This window comes from Zonotrichia albicollis, chromosome 12, assembly GCF_047830755.1.
Source record: "Zonotrichia albicollis isolate bZonAlb1 chromosome 12, bZonAlb1.hap1, whole genome shotgun sequence".
NCBI classification, from domain to species: domain Eukaryota; kingdom Metazoa; phylum Chordata; class Aves; order Passeriformes; family Passerellidae; genus Zonotrichia; species Zonotrichia albicollis.
The window spans coordinates 20,290,745-20,312,745 of record NC_133830.1 but is presented as its reverse complement, the minus strand read 5'-3'; the positions used below and the strand labels follow the sequence as shown (position 1 = coordinate 20,312,745).

The 22,001-nt window shown below is 43.7% G+C and overlaps 1 protein-coding gene across 1 annotated transcript in view; it reads left to right on the top strand.

Annotated features, from left to right (window-relative positions):
- NUP210 (nucleoporin 210) overlaps positions 1-13,149 on the top strand; it is a 50,043-nt gene extending 36,894 nt beyond the window's left edge. The window contains exons 29-40 of the mRNA XM_005495377.4: positions 91-182; positions 823-997; positions 3,673-3,848; positions 4,812-5,029; positions 5,499-5,635; positions 6,353-6,476; positions 7,374-7,520; positions 9,277-9,527; positions 10,152-10,371; positions 10,506-10,601; positions 10,727-10,807; positions 11,644-13,149. Of these exons, the coding sequence (XP_005495434.2) occupies positions 91-182; positions 823-997; positions 3,673-3,848; positions 4,812-5,029; positions 5,499-5,635; positions 6,353-6,476; positions 7,374-7,520; positions 9,277-9,527; positions 10,152-10,371; positions 10,506-10,601; positions 10,727-10,807; positions 11,644-11,744 (1,818 nt within the window). The 3' untranslated portion in view covers positions 11,745-13,149. The remainder of the gene's footprint in view (positions 1-90; positions 183-822; positions 998-3,672; positions 3,849-4,811; positions 5,030-5,498; positions 5,636-6,352; positions 6,477-7,373; positions 7,521-9,276; positions 9,528-10,151; positions 10,372-10,505; positions 10,602-10,726; positions 10,808-11,643) is intronic.
- Positions 13,150-22,001: the final 8,852 nt, after the last annotated feature.

Here is a 22,001-nt window from a genome sequence, read left to right as displayed (position 1 = left end):
AGCTCTGTTCGTGTTTGTTTGTTTTGAAGATGAAATAAATAAATTACTGTCTGCACACAACAGTGGGCCAAAATGCCTCTTATTTTCCAGGTGTTTGAAAAACTTCATCTAATCACTCCAGAGGCAGAAGCGGAGCAGATCCTCATGTCACCAAATTCCTTCATTAAACTTCTGACCAACAGGTCAGTGCTCGGTTTCCATACTGTGCCTTGTGTCATCCCTTTATCCAAACTGGAGGGCAGTTGGGTTTAAGGGAGCTGTTTCAGTCTCTCAGTAACACTGTTCATCCATTTAATGCACAACTTCCCTGCTGGCTCATGGTATCTTACTGTTCTCTTGGGCTTTGTCAAATCTTGTATTAGATTGTAGCTGGAAAATTCATTCAATATTGGGAACTTTCAGATCCTTTTTTTAAAAGCAGCTGAGCCAGTTAAAGCTGTATCCTGCTGCCTGCTTCCTGTAGAGGTTTTGATGGGTGATTGAGGCTTTGTGGAATATAATTCTGTGTGTTTTGCACACAGAGGTTATGGCTGGATTTTCAGATTAAAATGTCATTTCCAAATGAGAAATTCTTTTTACATAATCTGTTTTCAAAGACTGACATTTTAGACTCATACCAGGCTTGAAATGTAGTTTTCCCAGCATAATAATGGTCAGATAGAGACAGCAGGACACACACTGAGGGCAAAGCTTTAGAGACATTTACATTTTAGGAGGAGGGAACCCACAGTTTCATGGAACCACAGAATGGTTTGTATTGGAAGAGACCCTAACTATGGTTTTACACATTTAAGGGGTTCCTTACTTTGTGTTTTGCTTCAGAGACCGAGTGGCCTCCCTGAGTTACCGTGTCCTGGATGGGCCAGACAAAGTCCCTGTAGTGAAAATTGACGAGAGAGGATTCCTTGTCTCTGGCTCTGCCATTGGATCCTCAACCATTGAAGTGGTTTCACAAGAGCTGTTTGGCATCAACCAGACCATCATCGCTGCTGTGAAGGTACTGTCAGCTCCCTTCCTTTGCAGTTTCCTCAAGTACCTCTTCACTACTGCAACAGGGATTGTTGGCTGCGCTTCTTGAACTTCACTTCTAAAAAATGAGCACTGTAGGAATGAACAGTTCTGAGCTTTGAACTGTGGGACACCAGGGAATATAAGCCCATCATCTCTGTTCAAAAAATCCTTGAGCCAAGAACTTCCTGTATCTGGCAGCATGAGCCACTGTTCCCCTTCCTCCTATCCCTTTTTACTGTCAGCATCTTCCCACTGTCCCAGCTAAAGGAGAAAAATGTGCAATTGTGCTTTAAGTTATTTCTAAGTTTAACTCCTGTAATCACTGTGAAGGGGCTTGGTGGATTTTTTAATTTGAATTTTGGTATTTCCCATGGTGTTCAGCTTTTCCTGTAGGACAGGGTGTGGATTTGTCCTCCTGGGTGGGAAATGAAACAAGAAATGGGGACCTGGTGTCACTAAAGCCACCCCTGCTGTGGGGTGGTGGCAGTGAATTCTCCAGCTCTGTTACTGGTGACTCTGTTTCTTCCCTTTGGCAAGTGAAAGATGGCTGATGAGTTTGGGGTGGCTCAAATGCCATTTGGCCAGCACCCAGTGGGACTGAAGCCAGATTCCCTGTGTGAGTTTGTCCTGTACACAGGATGGTGAAACAGAGCTCTCTGTAGAAGAGCCCATCTCAGTTCAGCACCTTGTACAGCTCATTTTTCCTGTACTTACTACAACTGTAGTGCCTTTATGGAAATGATATTTTTAACCTCGTGAGGTAACACAGTTCATTTTATGGCTGAAGAGCCGAGAGAGCTTGAGAGGTTCTGCCAAAGGTCGTGTCAGAGAACTTGTGACAGAGCTGGAGATGAGCTTGAATCTGTTGTGTCATTCTGAGGCAAAGCTCTCTCCTTCACTTTGTCCTTCTTTCATAAGATCTGGTGTTGTCTGTGCACAAGTGTACACAATTAAGAACCAAACTGCTGCAGCAGCATCACTTAACACTGAGCCCTTGAACTTGGCTCAGAGAAGGGCTCTTACATAAGCCAGGGAGGCTGAGGGAAGGAGTGACAGTGAGCTTAGCCTGGGACCAAGCTCAGCACTTGCCTGGACCTGCTGCACTCAGTTTTTATTTTATTTTTTCCTGAATTAAAAAAAAAATACATCAAAACCTGAAATGCTTTAACAGTAAAAGGCTGTTTTCATCAATATTAAATTTAGCAGTTGTCCCTTGTGGGATAGTTGCTGAGATTTTAAAGTAAAGCAAGCTTGATAATCTGTCAGGGAAATGGGGTTTTTGTTGGCTTGTAACCACAGCTTGTTGGGCAGAGATCTGTATGCACAGAGGTTTTAACTGATGAAACCAGCCCGTGGAGCAGACAGTGGCATATACTGATGTTACAGCCACTTTATTTTTCATTTTTTTTCTTTTTTGGATTCACCAAAGATGTATTTTGCTGGAGGCCAAATTTGTCCTTTCCTTTTTAAGTTCTGACATGTACATTTTCAGATTGCAGAGTTTTACGTTTTAGCTGAGCCTCTTAGGTCAGGAAAATAAAGGGATTTTGCTACAAGATAAGCTTGAGGCCTTCTTTTAAAATAGTTTTTTCAATATACTTGTGGGGTTTTACTTCCTCTGCCCTTCTATTATTTATTTCCCAACAGCTGTAACAAAAAGAGCAGATATAATTATTTTTGTTGGGTAATTTTGCTCATTAACCTAGGTAAGTTAATCAAGAATAGTAATATGCTATTTAAAAGCCAAAATATTAGGTTGTCAAGTCTTTGTCTTCAGAAAGCCTTTTTTGACTGGAGTGTTGCTGCAGAAATGTGGGGGTGTGCACATATGGTTAATGGAGCAGCCTCTCCTGAGGAGTTCAGAGCAGTTCCCAACTTGTGTCTTGGCTGAGGAGAGGCACTGAGGGAAGCAGCTGAGCCTGCCGAGCCCCCGGGATTTGTCAGCTGCCAGCTCTGCCTGGAACAGCTCGGCTCTCTCACCTGCTGCAGGAAAGCTGGGCAGCAGTGGCTGTTCCATCCCCTCATTCATACGTTGTGAGGGGCCCTTCTAATACCTGGGCAGTGAATTGCACCTTTAATTTCAGGAGTTATTGGGAGAGAGGAAATAGGGCCACTTCTGAACAGTTTGAACTGATAGGATAGTAATGTGTTCTCTGAAGTGTGTGTGTGTGATGTATGTTCCTACATGATTATTGCTTGTTTCAGTTCCCAGTGGTACTAGAAAAAAAGGGCTAAGAAATACCTGTTGTGAGGGTACAAAGCAGAGAGATCCAGGCTTTTCTCAGCCATGGCAGGGCAAGGGGAACACACAGGAAACACAGTCTGAACATGGGGCAGCACTTTTTACTGGAGTGGCTGTTGAGCACAGAGTGCAGGAGGAGACTGTGGAGTGTCCATCTGAGATGTGCAGGAGCTCCTGCACATGGTCCTGGCCCTGGCTAACCCAGCTGGAGTGGGGGCTGGACTAGACAGAGTCTGAGGCTGTGAAATGGAGATACTGATAAGAGCAGCTGCAGTGTCAGTCCTGGCATGTGGCTAAATGCAAATGGCTCATAAAGGCACCTCTGGATATTTACATAAAAAGAACTCTTTTAGATTATTTTTACAGGAGTATCATAAAAAGCAATTTAACTTTGCTTCTCACTGCTTATGTTTTTCCAGGTCTGCCCCATCTCCTACCTCAGGATCTCCATGAGGCCCATTCTGCTGACCCAGAACAGGGAGGCCCTGCAGGCCCTGCCCCTGGGGGTGACACTGACATTTACAGTCCATTTCCATGATAACTCTGGAGATACTTTCCATGCACACAATGCTGTGCTCAACTTTGCCACCAACAGGTGGGTGTCTGTCATGGGGGGTAATTACAGAGAGCCAAGAAAGGCCTGACACACATAGAACAAGGATGGTTTCAGAGATACCAAGTGAGCATGCAGCTTGGGCTGGGATTAGCAAAGCAAGGGTTTTGTCTCTGCAGCCTTCAGAGGCAGTGGCGGGAAGGAGAGTTGCAGTTAGCAATCGATATTCCCTAGCCATGGAAAGCTGCCCAGATCATAAGCATGGTCCCAGTGGGGCCTGCAGGAGCTGTGCTCTGCTCTGAGTGACTCTGAATCATCCCCCTGCATGCAGCAGTGGCCCAGAGAAACAACTGATCCATCAGCATCTGCCTCTCCCAGTGCTGTGTTCCACTGACTCACTGAGGGCTTATGTAAGGTGAGGAACGATCTGGGTCAGGGGCTGTCTCCTCAGACAGGCTTGTGCAGCCTTCCCACAGCAGGGACAAGCCTCAAAAGGCCTTTGGTCTCTGCCTCACAGAATAAATGTTGTGAAGCAGCCTCCTGTGGTCTTCAGTAAAGTACCAGTGATGCTGTGCTGAAACTTGGTTTGTTTTCTGCAGAGCACCTTGCTGAATTTGGGTGAATACCAGAACTGGCCATCCAATGGCATTATGTCTGGGAAGTTGCATATTGGTGTTCAAATTTCTTGGCTTCTTAAGTCCCTTGAGAAAATGGAAAAGAGACAGATGATGTCATTCTAAAGCCTTACAATTCTCACAATTAAGAAGTAGTTTTCATGCTTAATTACGATCTTGGTATTTCCTCAGAATCATGGTGAACTGAGAACTGTAATTTGCCTCAGTGGCACCTAAATAATTTTTATAATTTCCTTACTTTGCTGGACTCTATCAGCTGACTGTTCCTGAAAACTATCAGCCAGCTAAAGGGTTTGATAGCTCTCCTGTTGTAGAGACAGTGCCATTGCCAAACCCTCCCTGATGCAGCAGCACTTGTGTTTGTGTGCAGAGACGACTTTGTGCAGATCGCCAAGGGAGCTGCCAACAACACCTTTGTGGTCAGGACTGTGAACGTGGGGCTGACCCTGCTCAGGGTGTGGGATGCAGAGCACAGTGGCACTGCAGACTACATCCCACTGCCTGTGCAGCATGCCATCTTCCCAGAGCTCCCCGACGTGGTGGTGGGCGATGTCCTGTGCCTCAGGACCTTGCTGACAGCCCAGGAAGGTGAGTGGCCTCAGCTCTGTGGGTTAGCAGCCATTCCATGGGACATCAGGCTCAGCAAAACTAAATGCATCATTTACCATGTTCGTTCAGAATCAAATGTCGCTGCTCTTGTTAATGATAAAAATAGGTTTGATCAACTCCTCTAATTTTAATTGCACCGTGCAGTACATCTCTTGTTTTGAATTCCTGAGCATCATCACACTTCAGACATTTCTGTTCCATTGGCTGGAAAGCCTTGGTTCTGTGGGACTCCTGCAGAGTCAGGCCTGCCTTCACTCACTGTTTGATTGTTGCTATTATTGGGCTTGTGTCAGAATAGCTGCTGGGCAGTGGCACTCTCAGACCCCAGAGTGGTTCCTGGGCACTGGGAGGGTGTGCCCTGCCTGCAGTGGCACTCTCAGACACCAGTGCCCAGGAAAGGCTGCAGTTGGCAGCAGGGTGTGAGCAGTGCCCCCGTGGTGTTTTCCAGGCCTGCCAGGTGTGTGGAGCTCCTCCTCAAGTGCTCTTCTTCTCATGGACCCCAAGACTGGCGTGGCCCTGGCAAGGGACTCTGGGGTGGTCAGTGTCTACTATGAGGTCCCTGGGTTACTGAAAAGCTACAGAGAGGTGAGGCACTGCTCTGTTCCTGCTGAGATTGGTTGGTTTGGGGTGGACCTCACCAAACTGTATTCTGTGGAATTTTATTTTGTTATAATTATGTAGAAATGTTCTTTTAGAAATGCAGAGATGGTTGGGAAGTATTTGGTATGTGGCCAAAAATATCATGTTTTTTTAAAACATCTGTGCTAAGGAGGAAAATGTAGCATAGCCATTTTGATTTTTCACCTCTGCTGTTCTCATATTGAACATTTTGATTCCCTTGTTGGCTAAGTTGTTTCCAGGTGCTAACCAGTTTTTGAGTATGGCTGCTGTTAAGAATGGAGCTTCACTGCAGGATGAGTTGCCAGCAAGAACTTGCTCAAGTGATGTGCCATGCATCACTGATCAGAAATACTCCATTAAATTATTTTGTTTGTCTGTCATGCAATCGTACTGTTGACACAATCCACTCCATCAGCCAGCATAAGCACTAGACATTCTTTTTAAATTAAATTTAGCCATAGAGCTTTATGCATATTAACTTCTGGGGGTTGGGTAAGAAGACAAAATGTTTTTGCTGGCTTAAATTGCTTGGAAAGGCAGTTTCTAATATTAGAGAAATGTGGGATTTCAAAGAAAAACATCACCTGGTGGAGTCTTTCACTACCAATCCAGTCTGGTTTTGCCTTAATTTTTATTTATTGAAGCAGTTTTTGGTAACCATGTGCTTCATCCTTTTTTCAGATCTTGATTAATGCACCTCAGAGGACCACAGCAATGCATGTCAGTGGCATGCAGGCAAGCTTGCAGGGAGCAGCAGCCTCAAAAGTCATAGTTTTAATTGGGGATACAAACAAAAATTTGAAAGGTATGATTAAAAAATACTTATGCTGATGGTTTATTGTGTATTTATGGATTCATGATGCTTTGGTTTGTGTTATGGGGTTTTTGTTTGTTGTTTAAGGGTAACAAGATCCATCCCCAGGAATCTCAAATGCCTTTCTGGAGTCCCAGGAGCTCTAGGAGCCATGGGGCAGAATTTGGAAGGTGTTCTGCAGCACCATTAATATTTCACAACTAACAAAACCAGTAGATTTCAATAGAGGCACCATTTTTGATCATAACAACAACAGTTAATGGGCAATCAGCTAATTGCTTATATGTTTAATTGCAATTGCCTTCTTGGAGTTGTTAGATATTCTTACTTAGTTACCCTCCTTAAATCTTCACAGAACTTACCACCAGTTGGAATCAATACAAAGATTAAGCATCATATTGTGTCCTCTATTTAATGTGCTGTATTTTGTGTGATTATGGATCCTTTTGGCTTCTAGCTTAACAATTAGCACTTCTTCCAATAGTATTTTATTTTGCCATGTGTAAATTATTAGCCTACCAAAAAATCATCTCACCAGATACTAAAATCTAACTCAAGGCTTCTAGGATCATATAAATTATTCAAGAGACATCTGAACAGAAAATTTTCTGCAGCTTATTCTTTCCTGTAAATAAATTATTCCTGTCAAGAAAACCCCACAACATATAAAATTTTCATTGCTGTCTCTTTGGGATTAAACCCTGAGCAAGGGCAGCTGTCTGTGATTTCCAATGATTTTAAGATCCTCTTAACCTTGTGAAACTATTTCAGAAAGTGGTAGAATAACCCAATGCTGCAAGTCATGATTTTGCTTTTAATTAATTCAACTTAATTAGTTACAATTTTATTTTGTAATTAATCAGAGATGAATTGTTTCCTTCCTCCTAGGGGAGTGTTCACCTGCTCAGACTGAAGCCATTGCTGAGTTACAGCCCCAGTCCATTATCAGTTGCCATCTCGATTTCAACAGTGATGCCTTTGACTTCCCAGCTCAGGATATTTTTGTGGCAGAACCTGGGTTTGATGCAGTTTCAGGTAAGATGTGACAAGATGCCACGCTGCAGACCAACACAAGCTCTTTGGTCCAGCAGATTCCACAGAATCCCAGACTGGTTTAGGTGGGAAGGGACCTCAAAGCCCCTCCAGTGCCACCCCTGCCATGGCAGGGACACCTCCCACTGTCCCAGGTGCTCCCAGCCCTGTCCAGCCTGGCCTTGGGCACTGCCAGGGATCCAGGGGCAGCCACAGCTGCTCTGGGCACCCTGTGCCAGGGCCTGCCCACCCTCACAGGGAGGAATTTCTTCTTAACATCCAATATAAACCTGCTCTCTTTCCTTCTGAAGCCTCTGGGCTTTGCTGTGTAGGAGCTCAGGCCTCAGTGAGTTGCTCACATGGACAGTTCTTGTTTTCAGTGGGTTTTCTGCCTGTGGCAAAATCTTGTTTTGGTTTTCAGAGAAAGCCAGAAGTGACTGGCAGCCCACTTGATGTTTTGCAGAGTTTTTGTAGGAAGTGAAAGAAGCAAAGGAGCACTCAGGTGACAAGTATTCCAAAAGTGGAATGTACTCCCAAAACGTCATGAACTGGGTCTTAAAAAGGGGAGAAATTGCCAGACACTGTGGAGGTGGAAATAAAATTGTCAAGTCTACAAAATGTGTTAATGTTTTGAAAGTGTAACTTGATTTAGAACAGCACCAAACCACCATGGACTTTACTTAAAGAACATTAATTATCTGTTAGATTCATCCCAGCACCTGTTGTGTAAACCCCTATTCTGCCCTGCATATGCTTCTGTTACTTAGCTAGGGGAAGAAAATAAGGGGAAAACATGCACCTGGCAAGTTCTCCTTGTTACTGATGCTTTTTATCTTCCATTCTCTGGGAAGTTTTTACTACCTTTACTGCTAATAACAGATTAATTGGTCCCATATGAGACTAGAAACATGGCAGATGTATACATTTTAAAGGAGCTTTTATTAATAAACTACATCTTCATGGACTTGGTGATGGTAGGTGGCTAAAATATTAACACTAGTTGAAAAGAATATGAAATAGGATTTCCAATCTTGTTTTCAGTAAAGCTTTCCAGTGTTAGTGTGTTATGTTCAGAGTGGAACTGAGTCTTGTGACGGTGTTCACAGGGGTCCAGGGATGAGGGAGGAGATGTGGATCTGACTCCATGTTTCAAAAGGCTTGATTTATTCTTTTATGATATGTATTATATTAAAAATATACTAAAAGAATAGAAGAAAGGGTTTCATCAGAAGGCCAGCTAAGAATAGAAAAAGAAGGAATGATAACAAAGGCAGCTGTTGTGGACAGACAGTCCGAGCCAGCTGGGCTGTGATTGGCCATTAATTACAAACAACCACATGAGACCAATCACAGATGCTTCTGTTGCATTCCACAGCAGCAGATAACCATTGTTACATTTTGTTCCTGAGGCCTCCCAGCTTCTGAGGAGGAAAAGTCCTAAGGAAAGGATTTTTCATAAAAGATGTCTGTGACAGAGTCTCAGTGACATATTAGAATAAAATATGACTGGAAGTTACCAGCATAGTGGTTGTTTTCATGATGTTCACTTTGGGACAGGGAACAATTCTATAGTTGTAGTGCTGGGATTGTGATGTTTGACTCCACACTGTCCCAGTCCATCTGTGCTCTCCTCATCACTGCTGGTTGAGCTTTGCCACCTTTCCTGACTTTCCTCCAAAGATGTCCCAGCAGTCTCTCTGTGCATGGAGAAAGCCCTCAAAGGTGAGCAGCTAGCAGCCCAGCTGTGTTGTTCCTGCAGGACACTACACGTGCTCCATCAGGATGCACAGCCTCAGTGACAAGCAGCTGAAGCACCTGAGCAGGGGCAGGGCCGCTCTGCGGGTGACGGCGGCGCTGCGGGGCCGCGCGGGGCCGGGGCAGCAGCTGGGCACCGAGCTGCCCTTCAACCACTGGTTCTACGCTGACCAGGCCGAGATGCTGCTCAGCAACCAGGACACGAGCTCCGTGCTGAAAGTCTTTGGTGCCAGTGAGATCCTGGACAGCCTGGAGGTGAGTGTGCTCCCAGCTGAAGGCATTCTGAGCTGCCACAGGCAAGGCACTCCTGCCATCTTTGCCGTGTCAAGATTTGTTCCTGAGATGATTTGGAAATGCTCATCTTGGAATGATGATTCTCCCTCAGTTTTCACTTTTCCAGGATCCCAGAATGGGATGGCAGGGACCCTAAAGCTCATCCTGTTTCAGTGCATTGCTGTGGGATGCCACTCACTCACTGGGTTGCTTAGGGGCCCATCCAGCCTGGCCCTGGCTTTTGGGGTAGCACAGGTGTGTCAGGCTCACCTGGGCCTGCAGCCTGGCACGTGAGAGCTAGCTCATGGGTCAGGAAGCAAAAACCTGCTTGACCCCTGTGGCAGGGGGAGTCTGGCCCAAATATGAGTGTGACTGACTGCCCATAGCTCACACAGCCCACTGAGGGTCTGTGGGGTTTGGCCCACACCTGTGGAAGGGGCAGGGGGAAATGGGACAGGTGTCACTGTAAGGGTGCACCTGACTCCTCTGGAAGGGTGAATTGCTCAGTGTTTCTGTGGAATCCCCCATTGGTGGCAGCTGCCCTGGGAGGGGAGCTGGGCTGTGCTGCCCCAGCAGTCTGTTCCAGGTTGGATGTTCCCTGTGCAGGTGAAATGCGAGTCCCCAGCAGTGAAGGTGCTGGAGAAGGAGAAGTCCTATGGGCTGCCCAGTTACGTGGTGTACACTGTGAGCCTGGCTGATCCCAGAGTTCCCAGCCAGGGCTCCCTGGCCACCACTCTGACTGTCTCCAGTCCCATGACAGACCAGTCCATCACCATCCCAGTGACAGTCATCTACCTGACTGACAGAACCACTGCACCCATCAGATGTAAGTTTAGCTCTGCACTCCACATGCCAAAGAAGCCTTTAGCTTCTCTGATGTTTATGAGGTTAACTATTAAAGCACATTGGAGAAGATGCTCCTTATAACTCAGTATTGCCTCTTCTTGATCAATTCTGCAGATGAAGCCACTCTCTTCCAGCAGTTTGTTGAGTCTTACCAGGTGATGATCTTCACACTTTTTGCACTCCTAGCAGGGACAGCTGTTATGATCATAGGTAAGAGAAGGAAAGATTGCGCAATAATCTTTTTTCAATACCTTCTTACAGCGTGTTAGCTGTAAGATAAAAAGGAATAATTGCCATGTGAAATTATTTTGGTTTGTTTTTCAACTGTCTTGCAGCCTACCATGCATTTTTCTCGAATGAGCAGCACAATCAGCCAGTGTTCCACCCAAGGACAAGTCTTCAGCACAGCCCTAACAGTAAGCAGCTGTCACCCAGTTAGAAGTGAATTCATTGATTAGTCTGGCAATTGCACTGGAATTGAATGTAGGAAGGTCTGTAATCAGGAGTGGCAATGAAAAATAATTCACATACTTGCTGATGTGTTAAAGTCACAGTGAGCTGCAGGCCTGGTTGTAAACACAAGTGCCTGGTGATTCAGATAAAATAAGACAAATTCAAGTGAATGTCACTTGCTGAGGGGAAATGTTTGTGCTCCCCTCAGACTTGAGTCCTGAACAGGAAGAGCCACAAACTTTTGATACTTGTAGGATACCTTTTCAAAGAGGCACTGAGCCACAGGGCTGATTTCACTTGGGATGGGTGATCAGGTTCATTGCCAGTGTTCAGCAGATGAGCAAGAGCAGTTGTTTATTGTGACCGTGTTCACAGGGGTCTCAGGATGAGGGAAGAGACCAGGATCTGACTCCATGTTTCAGAAGGCTGATTTATTATTTTATGATATATATTACATTAAAACTGTACTAAAAGAATAGAAGAAAGGATTTCATCAGAAGGCTGGCTAAGAATAGAATAGGAAGGAATGATAACAAAGGTTTGTGGCTCGGCTCTCTGTCCGAGCCAGCTGACTGTGATTGGCCATTAATTAGAAACAACCACATGAGACCAATCCCAGATGCACCTGTTGCATTCTACAGCAGCAGATAACCATTGTTTACATTTTGTTCCTGAGCCCTCCCAGCTTCTCAAGAGAAAAAATCCTAAGGAAAGGATTGTTCAGAAAATATCATGGCTACAGTTTGTTCCTTCTCCCACCGTTCCCGATCCTGATGGTTGTGTTCTTCCCGTGTTCCAGGTTCCATCCTGTCCCCTGCACATTCCTTCAGCTCGCAGGCCTCCAGCAAGCAGAGCAGCCCCGCGGCGCCGCTCTGGAGCGCGGGTTACGCCTCTCGCTAGGGGCAGCACCCAGAGGCAGCCCAGCTCCTCCTCTCGGCAGAGAAAAGAAATGTTCAACCCAGTGCCTTAGCGAGCTTCAGCAGTCGGGGTGTAATTCAGGTTAGCTCCAGAATAGAACTAGCTCCTTAATTTATTTTTTTTTTTTTTACTGTTTAGGGCTCTTTGAGTTTATGTTTTTATGGCAGTGCTTCAGTTCTCAAAAGCTTGTTTTATCTGTTGCTGCCTGCACAAAAAGCAGTGTTCATGTTAGTCTGGCTTTCTTGCACTCTTCAAGCAACTAGAAATGAAATCTAAGTTAGACTGATAGCAATTTTTTATTTACTTTTTATAAAAATTAGATTTCTTTCCAATGAACTTTTTTAAGAAAAGGGAAATTAGAAAAACAAATGAAATATGAGCCAAAAATTGGAAGGATTGTATATTTCTCGAAGAACTGGTTTTTATTTTGAGTTCCAAAAACTCAGGAATGTATTGCACTGATAATGTTCTTATGTTTAGCCTTACACTGGGATTCACCAGCACAGCATGCTGGTTTAGCGTGAGGAATGCTGGAACAACTGTGAATAATTTACAAGTTTTTTTATAGCAACGATTAGAAAAGGAAAAAAAAAAAATAAACCCAGAACTTAGTGTGAGTTCCTTTGGGTACAACTGCAGTATTCCTTGGTACTGTAAGCACTTTTCTGAACTGGGAGTGTGAAAGCATGTGCCTTCCAAGTGCACCTTTCTTCTGCTAGGAATCCTTTATTTTGAGGGTAGAATCACATCCCAGTCGCTTTTATTTGTAAGCAGGGTTTTGCAGCTGTCAGATAAGGGTTTTGTTTACATACAACAGCATCCCAGTTTTAACTGTGAATAATATTCTGGCTGTCTGAACTTTCCTAAGGACCATAAGGAAAGTGAAATAACAAACTACTTCATGCAAAATACTTTGTGTGCAGAACTATGCAGGCAAATGGATGAATGGAATGCAAACCCAGTGCATGGCATAGAGTTTTGATTTCTCACAGTGTTAAAAACAAAAGGATTGTTACATGGAATTGTACTGAGTCTTGTTCAACTTACTGGCTAGTTTTGGGGAAATTGTGCCTTAAGTGCTAGTACTATTTAAAAAGGTCAGTTTGGATGTAGATAATCATTTGAATCTGTATTAAAGCTTTTTAAGACTCCTTTGTTTTGAATTTTCTTGTGGTATGGTACAGTATGAACAGTATGCTAGGCTGTTCAGAGTCTAGCACTGGACTATATTATTTAAATCTGTATTATTTAATAAAGCTTCTAAAGATTCCTTTATTTTGCTGTTGATGGAATTTTCTGTGGTTTGGCTGTTTAGAATTTAGCACTGGGCTGTTGTTTGAACTTCACTTCCTACAGCCCTCAGTGTTTGCAATCATGATTCTCCAATCTTAATTTTCTCTTCTGTTGACAATGTAATGTTTTTAAATATTTTGACAGTTTTTCAACTAGTGTTTGTTGTCAGGGATTTCTCCCAGTTTTCACTAAGCATCTTCAATTCCTGCTGAAATCAGTGGTGACTGTAGAAGCAGCTCTCAATTTTCCAGGTTTGTTCAAACTTCCCATTTTGCTCATTTGGATTCTAAAGGAAAATGTGATCTTTTTTCCACTTGCATTCAGCAAGAAGCCAATGGGCTGTGAATGTCTCAGTGCTACTCTGATAAGCTCTTCAGAAATGATTAGAGGAGAGATTTTGCTCTCCTGTTGTTTCTCTTTCCCATTCAGCAATCTGGCACTGAATGTTCTGAAAAACAAACTGCTCCAAGTGGTGGGAGTACTTCAGCAAATGCTCGCTGTTTATTTCCTTTCTTTAGGCAAGTAGTTGCAGTCTCCTGGCAAGGAAAAAAAAATAAAAAATGAAGAAGGGAGCTGGAATGACTCAGGAGCCAACCTCCTGCAGGCAACAGCCAGGCTTTGGCCTTGAGGAGCTCACTGACCTGTGGGGCCATTCCTGGGGCCATGTGGGGATATACATTTTTCTGAATAGGTTACTGCCTGTGTAAAGATTTATTATTTTTTAAAATTTAATCAGCATTTAATGCTGGTTTTCCTCCCTGTTCACTTACTGCTTGTTCCTGACAGTTTTCTCCCCTGAGAGGGAGAAGGGCTGCTGGGATTGTGTCTGTTCCAAGGTCCAGGTGTTGTGTGAGTTGAAATGTCTGAGCTGTGCCAGGCTGACTCCTGCACCCAGAAAATCCCTGCCTGCCAACAGCTGATCCACAGGTGTGTCCCAAGGAACTGCTCTGTTAGATTAAGGTGAGCAAGACTAAGTCAATATTGCTCTTCAAGCCAATGTGCTCCCTAACACAACATCCCAAACACAGCCTAATCTTTATTTCTCCATCTACCCCCTTTAAAAGGCAAGGCAGGTGATGAATGAAACATTGCACAAACCTTTTCAGCAAAGGGCTTTTCTTGATGGGCAGCCAGGCTTATGGTGTGCTGCTTCAGGGAAGGTTTTCCTGGCACCATGTTAGCTGCCTTTTGTAGTTTAGATGAAGGATTAAAGCTCTCCAGGTGTCAGTGTGCTCTTGGCTAGACCCTGCAGATAAAGTCACTCTTACCTTTCTGTTTGGTTGTTGATTCTGGCATTCATGAGCACCCTGTGACCATTTCTCAGCCCAGGGCTCCCCAGGCAGCTTGGGGAGTTTCCCCATCCCAGTTTCCCCAGTCAGGGACCCAGGGATTGCAACAATCCTGCCCAGTGCAGGAACTCTCCTTGGAGCAGCCCTAGAGACAGATGGATGGTGTTTGGTTAACAGGCAAGGTGGGTGCTCTCCACTTAATTCCTCTTTTCTAAAATGTTTTTTCTCTGGTAAGGCAACTAGAGGTATTGTTTGTGTATTGAGCTTTATGATTCCATGTTAACTCTGTGTAGTATTGGTGATTTAATGGGTAATTTGAAGACTTTTAGGCTTGTGGAGGATTGGAATAGTTCCAGTGAAGACTGGAACAAGCCAAAATTTAGAAATAGCTGGAGCTAACCTTTGATGAGAGAGGAAAGAGTCTCCTAAAGCAAGTTCCTAAAGAATTCTCATTTAGGTAAAAGTACATGAGAAGGCAAGAATCTCTGAATGTGAAATAAATTCAGGTAAGGCAACTAGAGGTATTGTATATTGAGCTTTATGATTCTGTGTTAACTCTGTGTAGTATTGGTGATTTGATTAAAACCATTCCTTTTCCAGCTCTTTCTTCCTTGTATCAGTTTCAGGTTTAAGGTTATAGCTGGCCTTGAACTCCAACCTGTGTTCTCCACAGCACCCTTGTGCTCATAGGAAATGCATTCATTGTTAAGCTGGGAAAAAAGGCATTGAGGAAATGACTAGCTGACATTAGGTCTTTGGGTGATATTAAATATTCTAATTTTTATTTGTTTTACTGGCAAAACTCAAAAACCTCTGCTTTATTTTCAGTTTGAATAAAGCTGGGTTCACTTTCCCTCTGTTAACTTCAATGAGACAACTTCTGTGGGTAAATTTGGCACACAGTTTCCCAGGACCTTCTCCTGAAGCTTTCAAAATTAAAACAAGAATGGGAAACTAATTTTTCTCCTTGAATCACATTTCTTACAATGGCACTGAGCTGTAGCTGTAGCAGCAGGAGCTGCTTTCCACATCTTCCCTCACACCTCTGGTCCTCTCCGTGTCCAGAGCAGCTTTTATCCCAGGTGCTGGTTCCCCTCTGCAGGTGCCCTGCTCCAGAGGGCATGAATAAATATTAATAAATTATTTCCTGCCATTTCCCCCATCTCCAGCCCCGAGCAGAGCCTGTGGTGCTGTGCTGTGTGTGCTGCTCCCTCTCAGTGCTTTGCCACAATCCCCAGACAGATTGGGAGCTGCAGTTGTGTTTTCCATGGAGCAGACTTTGTGTACATGTTTGCAATTCACCCAGTCGTTCATCCTTCCCTTCTCACTCCTTCCTTGCCACGTTGTGTTTGAAAGTGCTGTTGCCATTCTGCTCATTTCAAAGCTTTATCCCAGGCCTTACTTTTGCATTTAGCATAAATAAATTTATTTCAAGCTGTTGCGCTTATGGATTTGCCAAGGTCTCTTTTGTGACCTTTTGTTCATTTTTTAGTTTCATTTCCAAGCAAGCCAGTTCCCACCTAGGACATCCTTTCACACTTTGGGTGGGAAGGCACCCCAAAACTTCCCTGGAGAGTCAGACCAGAATCCCTGCAATGGAGAGAGAACCTGAGGCTGCCTGTGCCAAGGGCAGCCCTGGTAAATAATTTTAGGCCAGCACATGCCAATGGCTTACAGGGACCATCTTTAAATCAAACAAAAGCAGTATTGTCTAGAAAAAATCTGGTGATTGAAATTCAGTTTACTGATCAACAAGCTCGGAAGTTCTGGAACTAGTTTTAAATAATTGTTCTATTTCACATTAATTCATCTGTGAAAGAGACAAGAGGTGGGAGATGCTTTTGTCTTTTGTGGCATATGCTTTACTTAGAAAATAAAGTTCTGAGACTCTCTTAAGTAGTAGGAAGCTGCCGTTAGTAACAAAATAGTGACAATTGTCATATTTTATCCAAAAGGAAGGGGAAAAAATAATTTTCCAAAGTAATAGCTTGTAATTTGACAGCCTGAGTCACTTGTGTTATTATGAGTGAGTCATGAACAGAAGAGGCACCAAAAGAATTATTTCTCAAAATGTACAAAGATAACAAAGAAACTACATCTCCCAAAATGTTGCTAAGAAGGCACCAGGCCATTGAACAGGCTAAGCTTATTTGAAGTACTAACTCACCAAAAGTGCTTTTTAATTTTTTTTTTTTTGTAAAAATAATAGAAGAGGCTGCTTTTTCTATAAAAGCCAATCAGCCTGTCTTTAGTGGAAGCTGGGTCAAAGCTCTCCTTAGAAGAATATTAAGAATCCTGGAGTTTCAGTATTCTGATCCAGCCTTCCCCAGCTCCTGAGCTCTCCTTCCACACCGAGTTTGGACAAGCCACCACACACAGCCAATAAAACTGATTTGGGCTCAGTGATTTGTCATTTCTCCTGTGCATTTTTATCTTTCCAAACTTTCCTTGTGTCTCACTGGTCATCCTTGGATCTGAGGCTGTGGCCACATCCTGGTGGATATTTAAGGGTTTCTTCATTTGCTGGATTAATATTTCATTTCATGCTGGGTAAAGACTGGCCAATAGAAATAAATAGCCTTTGATTCTAGCACAATTAAGGAACTCTTGTGAAGGAAAAAGAACTCTGTTGTCTTGAGCATCTGACCCCAGCTGGTGCATTCTCTCTGCCAGCTGGTTCTTGCATGGAAGGAAAATTAATAAAATTGCCAAACAAAGAAGTATTTTCAGCAAGTCCACAAACATTGAAGGCTAAACATCCTCCTTGCAATGCCAGAAGTGGGTTCCAAATAAGCAGCTGAACTGAAGGATTATTTTGATAGTGTTGTAGAAATATTGGTCTGCTGGAGATGTTTAAAGGTCAGCTGGAGTGTTTTGTGGGGGTTTTGTTGCTGTTACTGAGGTTTTCTGGTGCCTGACTCCTTAGATCTAGGCGTGCTGTTTTCATAAGGCATCACTGACACGCAGGGCTCTGAGAATCTGTGTTACACAGATTATCACCACCATTGCTGCAGTTTCCATATTCCTCCCCTACTACAAAAAATGTGACTTCTGTGTGATTTTTTTGTGTCTCTGTATGAGATTCCACCTCCTCCAGCAGGAAGAGATTGATGAATTGAGATAATTGAAGAAGTAGACAGCAGTTGCTACCACTCTCAAATTATTTCATTCAATTATTAACAGTTTGCTCAGTGCTGTCTTGGGGGTGCTGGTTGAGCAGAATGTAGTTTAGCATAAAACATGATAGAGAAATTTCATTTTAATTCCAGTTTTACTGAATGTGCTTCTGAAAGCACAAAGGGACAGATCACACTTCTGTCTCATTTTTGGATTTAGGGTTACAGTGACAGTGCAGAATGTCAGAATGATGAGTATGTTAAAAAGCAGTGCTGAGCTGTAAGGTCACAGGTCCCTGTTAGTGCTCACTCCATGATCTGACTTAGCAAATCACAGCTTCATATTCTCAGCAGTGATGGCAGAAATCACTCCCTCTGCTTCATAATATTCTCTCCTTTTATCCTGACTCTTTCAGTTGCTGTTTAGGAAAAGTCTGAAGTGCTTTGTGTCCTTGCCCCAGGTGATTGACCAGACTGCAGGGCTGGAGAGCTGGGTACAAGTGTAAATACACCTTCAGTGCAGTGACTTACCAAACAGTAGGATTGACAGAAGTTATTGTTCCATGAGACACAGTAAAAGCAGGGTGGAAACACAAAGGTAGTATTTCCCCAGGGGAATCCTGCTCCAGTAGTGAATCACAGGAGTGGATGGTGTAGAAAGCCCTGGACAGTGAATTTTCCCCCTAAACAGAGGAGGGCAGGGAAAGGCAGCCTGTTTGTGCATTTGGAAATTACCCCAGGCCCCAGTTCAGAGTTTAACTGTGGAATGTTTGATATTGGTGAACTTCAGATATGTGACTTAGATAAAAATTATATTCACAGAATCCCAGAATCTCCTGAGCTGAAGGGACCCCAAGGATTCCCCAGCCCAACCCTGGCCCTGTTCAGCCCCCCCAGCAATCCCACCCTGGGCACCCCTGGCATCCCTGAGCTCTGGCAGCCTCAGGGCTGTGCCCATCCCCTGGGCAGCCTCGGGGCAGTGCCAGCATCCCCTGGGGAAGAAGGGAAGGATTTTCCCGACCTCCAGGCTGAGCCTCCCCTGGCACAGCTCCAGCCCTTCCCTGGTCCTGTCCCTGAGAGCAGAGATCAGTGCTTGCCCCAGCCTGGCATTTCAGGAAGCCCTTGGAGGAGCTGTTTTCCTTCCAAACCAAGCAGGGTTTTGGTCTCTGCTCTGCCTGGTTCTGGCCTCCTGCCCAAGCTCAGCATCTCTGTGTACACAAATTCTCATCCTCTGGGCATTGCTCCTCGGGCACCTGCCAGCAGCACTCTTCCCTCTGCCTTAGCAGGTGAGCTGATCTAATGATACAGCAGCACCTGGTCCCCAACCCTGTAAATCCAAGGCTTTTTGGCAAATAGCGCTTCATTTAGGAAATAACACTCTGACAGCCCAGCAATAATGGCTTTGTGTCCTCCAGACTTATTCAAATATCTCTGCAGCCTTGTTCAATGACTACACCTTGTCATTCTGACCCCAGTAGAGGAGTTTAACATTTTGCTAAAGGAAGCTTTCTCTGGGCTTTGGTTGATTTGCCCAGGAGGTGGAAGTGCAGCTATTTTGACAGAGCTGGACTGTGTACTGGGATGAACACATATTTTCATGAAATCTGTCAAATGTCATTTTAAAAGTCATTGAGTGTGCTCTACAACAAAGCAGGCAGAATTACAGAGCAGAAAGCCTTTTGTGAATGCTATTGTAAATGTGTCACAGCTCATTCTGGCTTTTGCATGTGGGCTTATCTTCAAATAGCATCCTGCTGTTATGATTAGTGATTGCTATCGTGGGTAAAATCTCTTTGGTTTCAGCAACAAAATAAACCACTTTATATATAGAACCCACTGTTGAATAGGACCCTAAATATTTATTTTCCCATTCTTATTGCTGAACAATCTTCAAGGTGAAGCCTCTTGTCAAATGAAACAATATCAGCAGTAAAACCAGGACTTGAGGCAGCCATGGCTCTAGAAAGGGCAGGCAGCAGCAGAAAGCAAGCTCTCAATGTCTGAATGAGACATCCTTGGAACCCTGTGAGCTTGGAATCAGGCAATTGTGTTTCACTGGGAGGAGCTTTGTGGTGTCCCAGAGTCCAGCAGCAGCACCTCCTGCTCCAGGGAATTGGTAATTGGTAAACTGGAATTTACCACCCATGGGAGGTGCCTTGTGTCACCTGCTGGGCTTCCACACAACTCTCAGTCTGGCCGCTTTTAAAATTATTCATATCAACTTTGAGATTTTTGAATTGGTAGAGCCCCCACAAAAATGTTTCTTCATATGATTTGGCAAGCCATTACATGATACAATATTATATTATTATATATAATAAGCTATATGGCAGGGATCTGGATTAGATGACCTTTAAAGGTCCTTTCCAACCCAAACTCTTCTCTGGTCCTATGATTCCGTAAAATATGAATAATCTAGTTGTACAGCTCACATCTTTCCACATTAAATTCTGCAAGAGAAAGAAAAGCTTTTTGCCTCTTAGGCTCAGTAGATGAAGACTTTTAGGCTTGTGGAGGATTGGAATACTTCCAGTTAAGACTAACAAGCCAAAATTTAGAAATAGCTAGAGCTAACCTTTGATGAGAGAGGAAAGAGTCTCCTAAAGCAAGTTCCTAAAGAATTCTCATTTAGGTGAAAGTACATGAGAAAGCAAAAATCCCTGAAAGTGAAATAAATTCAGGGCTTCTGAGAAGAAGCCCCAAAGCACAGCACTGAAGGTGTTGGGCAGTGCATGAAAATGAGACACAGAGAATTAGGAGACAACTTCCACTGCATCAGTAGGTCTGCATAACACAGTGACACTGGCAAAGGGAATTATGTCTTCATTTCCCAGTTTTGTGAGAGCCTGCATGTGTGGAATAAAGCTCTGGGAGAGGACAGCAAGGAGGGAGAGGAAGGTTTCCTGTGAGTAATCTAACTTAAAAATTGCAAGTTGTCCTAAATTCTGCACCATCTTTCAGATTGAGTGGTGAATCTTTGTGTGAGCCAGTTGGTTTTGCTGCTGGAATCTGACCATAAAGTTCTTAGACACCAGGTCTCCAGCACTGTGTGTTCAGTTGTGCTTCAGGAGCTCTCTTATCATTATAAATGTCTCTCATTCCATCTGCCTGAACAGATAGGGCTGTGCTAAGTCTGTTATTAATTTTTCAGGTTGTTTCATTGCAGATAAATAAAATATTTAAAGTGAATATTTTTCCCAGCACCTGCAGCTGCTCAAACCCCCAGCACATTATGCGGCTGAATTCAAGCAATAAAAACTAACTTAAAATACTTTCAGTGCCAATGAATGTTAGGAACGTTGTCTGTGAGAACAGGTAACTGCTAAGTCATTCTTCTTTGAATGCTTCAGATCCACAGAGATGTTGGTGCACTTGCACCTATTGTGAGTGACTGAATGATCTATTCATATGAATTTATTTACCATCTTGATTAGCCTGTTGTTGGGGCTCCTAACTGAGCAGCCTTTCCACTGGTTTGTGCCTACACTCTCAGATAATTTCCTTTTTGCTCCGTCCCTGCTGCTGTGCACAGCCTGGACCTGGGCTGGGGAAGGTGCCCAGGGTGGACTCTGGGGTCTCCTCCTGTGACATTGTTGGGACAGAAATGGAACTAGGAACGAGTTTCAAAGGATGGCCTCACAAATCAGAGTAGATGCTGTGGAGAAATAGAACTATGAAAGATGCATGGTAGCAAGATCTACAAGAGTAATTTAGAATAATTGACTTTGAGGCACAACATAGTGTAGCAAAAACTAATAAGCCAAAAAATACTTATAATGAATTATAATTAAAGAATAGTTAGCTTCTAATTGTAATAGCGTGAATTATAATATCTGTATTATCTCACCCTTCAGATAAGGCTAAAAATAAAATAAAAGTTTTTAAAACACCTCTCAGTTACTCCATCTCTGAGTCAGAAAATACCTTAATCCAACATCTTCCAACCCAAACCATTCTGGGCCTCTGAGGGTCCATGGTCTGCAGCAGGAATTCGAGTGTTACCCTGTCAAGGTGGCAAAGCCCTTGTGGAAAGCTGTTCTTGCTCTCCAGGGATGGATAGAAGGAGAAGGAGAAGGAGAAGGAGAAGGAGAAGGAGAAGGAGAAGGAGAAGGAGAAGGAGGGTGCCCTCCCTCAGAGCCTGCAGCCTGGGGTCTGCAACTCTGCAGCTGCTCATCTACAAATTCTCCTGAATAAAGTTTTAGTTTGGTTTTGTTTTTTGTTGTTTTTTTTTCCAGTATATGTTGATTAGTGTGACTGTGTAAATCTGTGGTACACTTAGTGACTCAGTGCATTCCATGGATTTACATGTGCAAGGAGACAAGTTTGCTGCTGGTGCCTTGCTTGCCTGCAGCTGTGGCATTTGCATTGTCCCTTGGATCCTGGTCACTGGTAAAAATGCAGAAGCATTCATTCAAAGTTCATAAATTTTGAAGCTTCATAAAGCTTCTCATTTTTAATTTAATGGGAATTTAAACATGAAACCATGAGAATCCATTTCACTAGTGTCCAAAGAGAGCTTAGAGCCTTGTCTCAGGCATTGA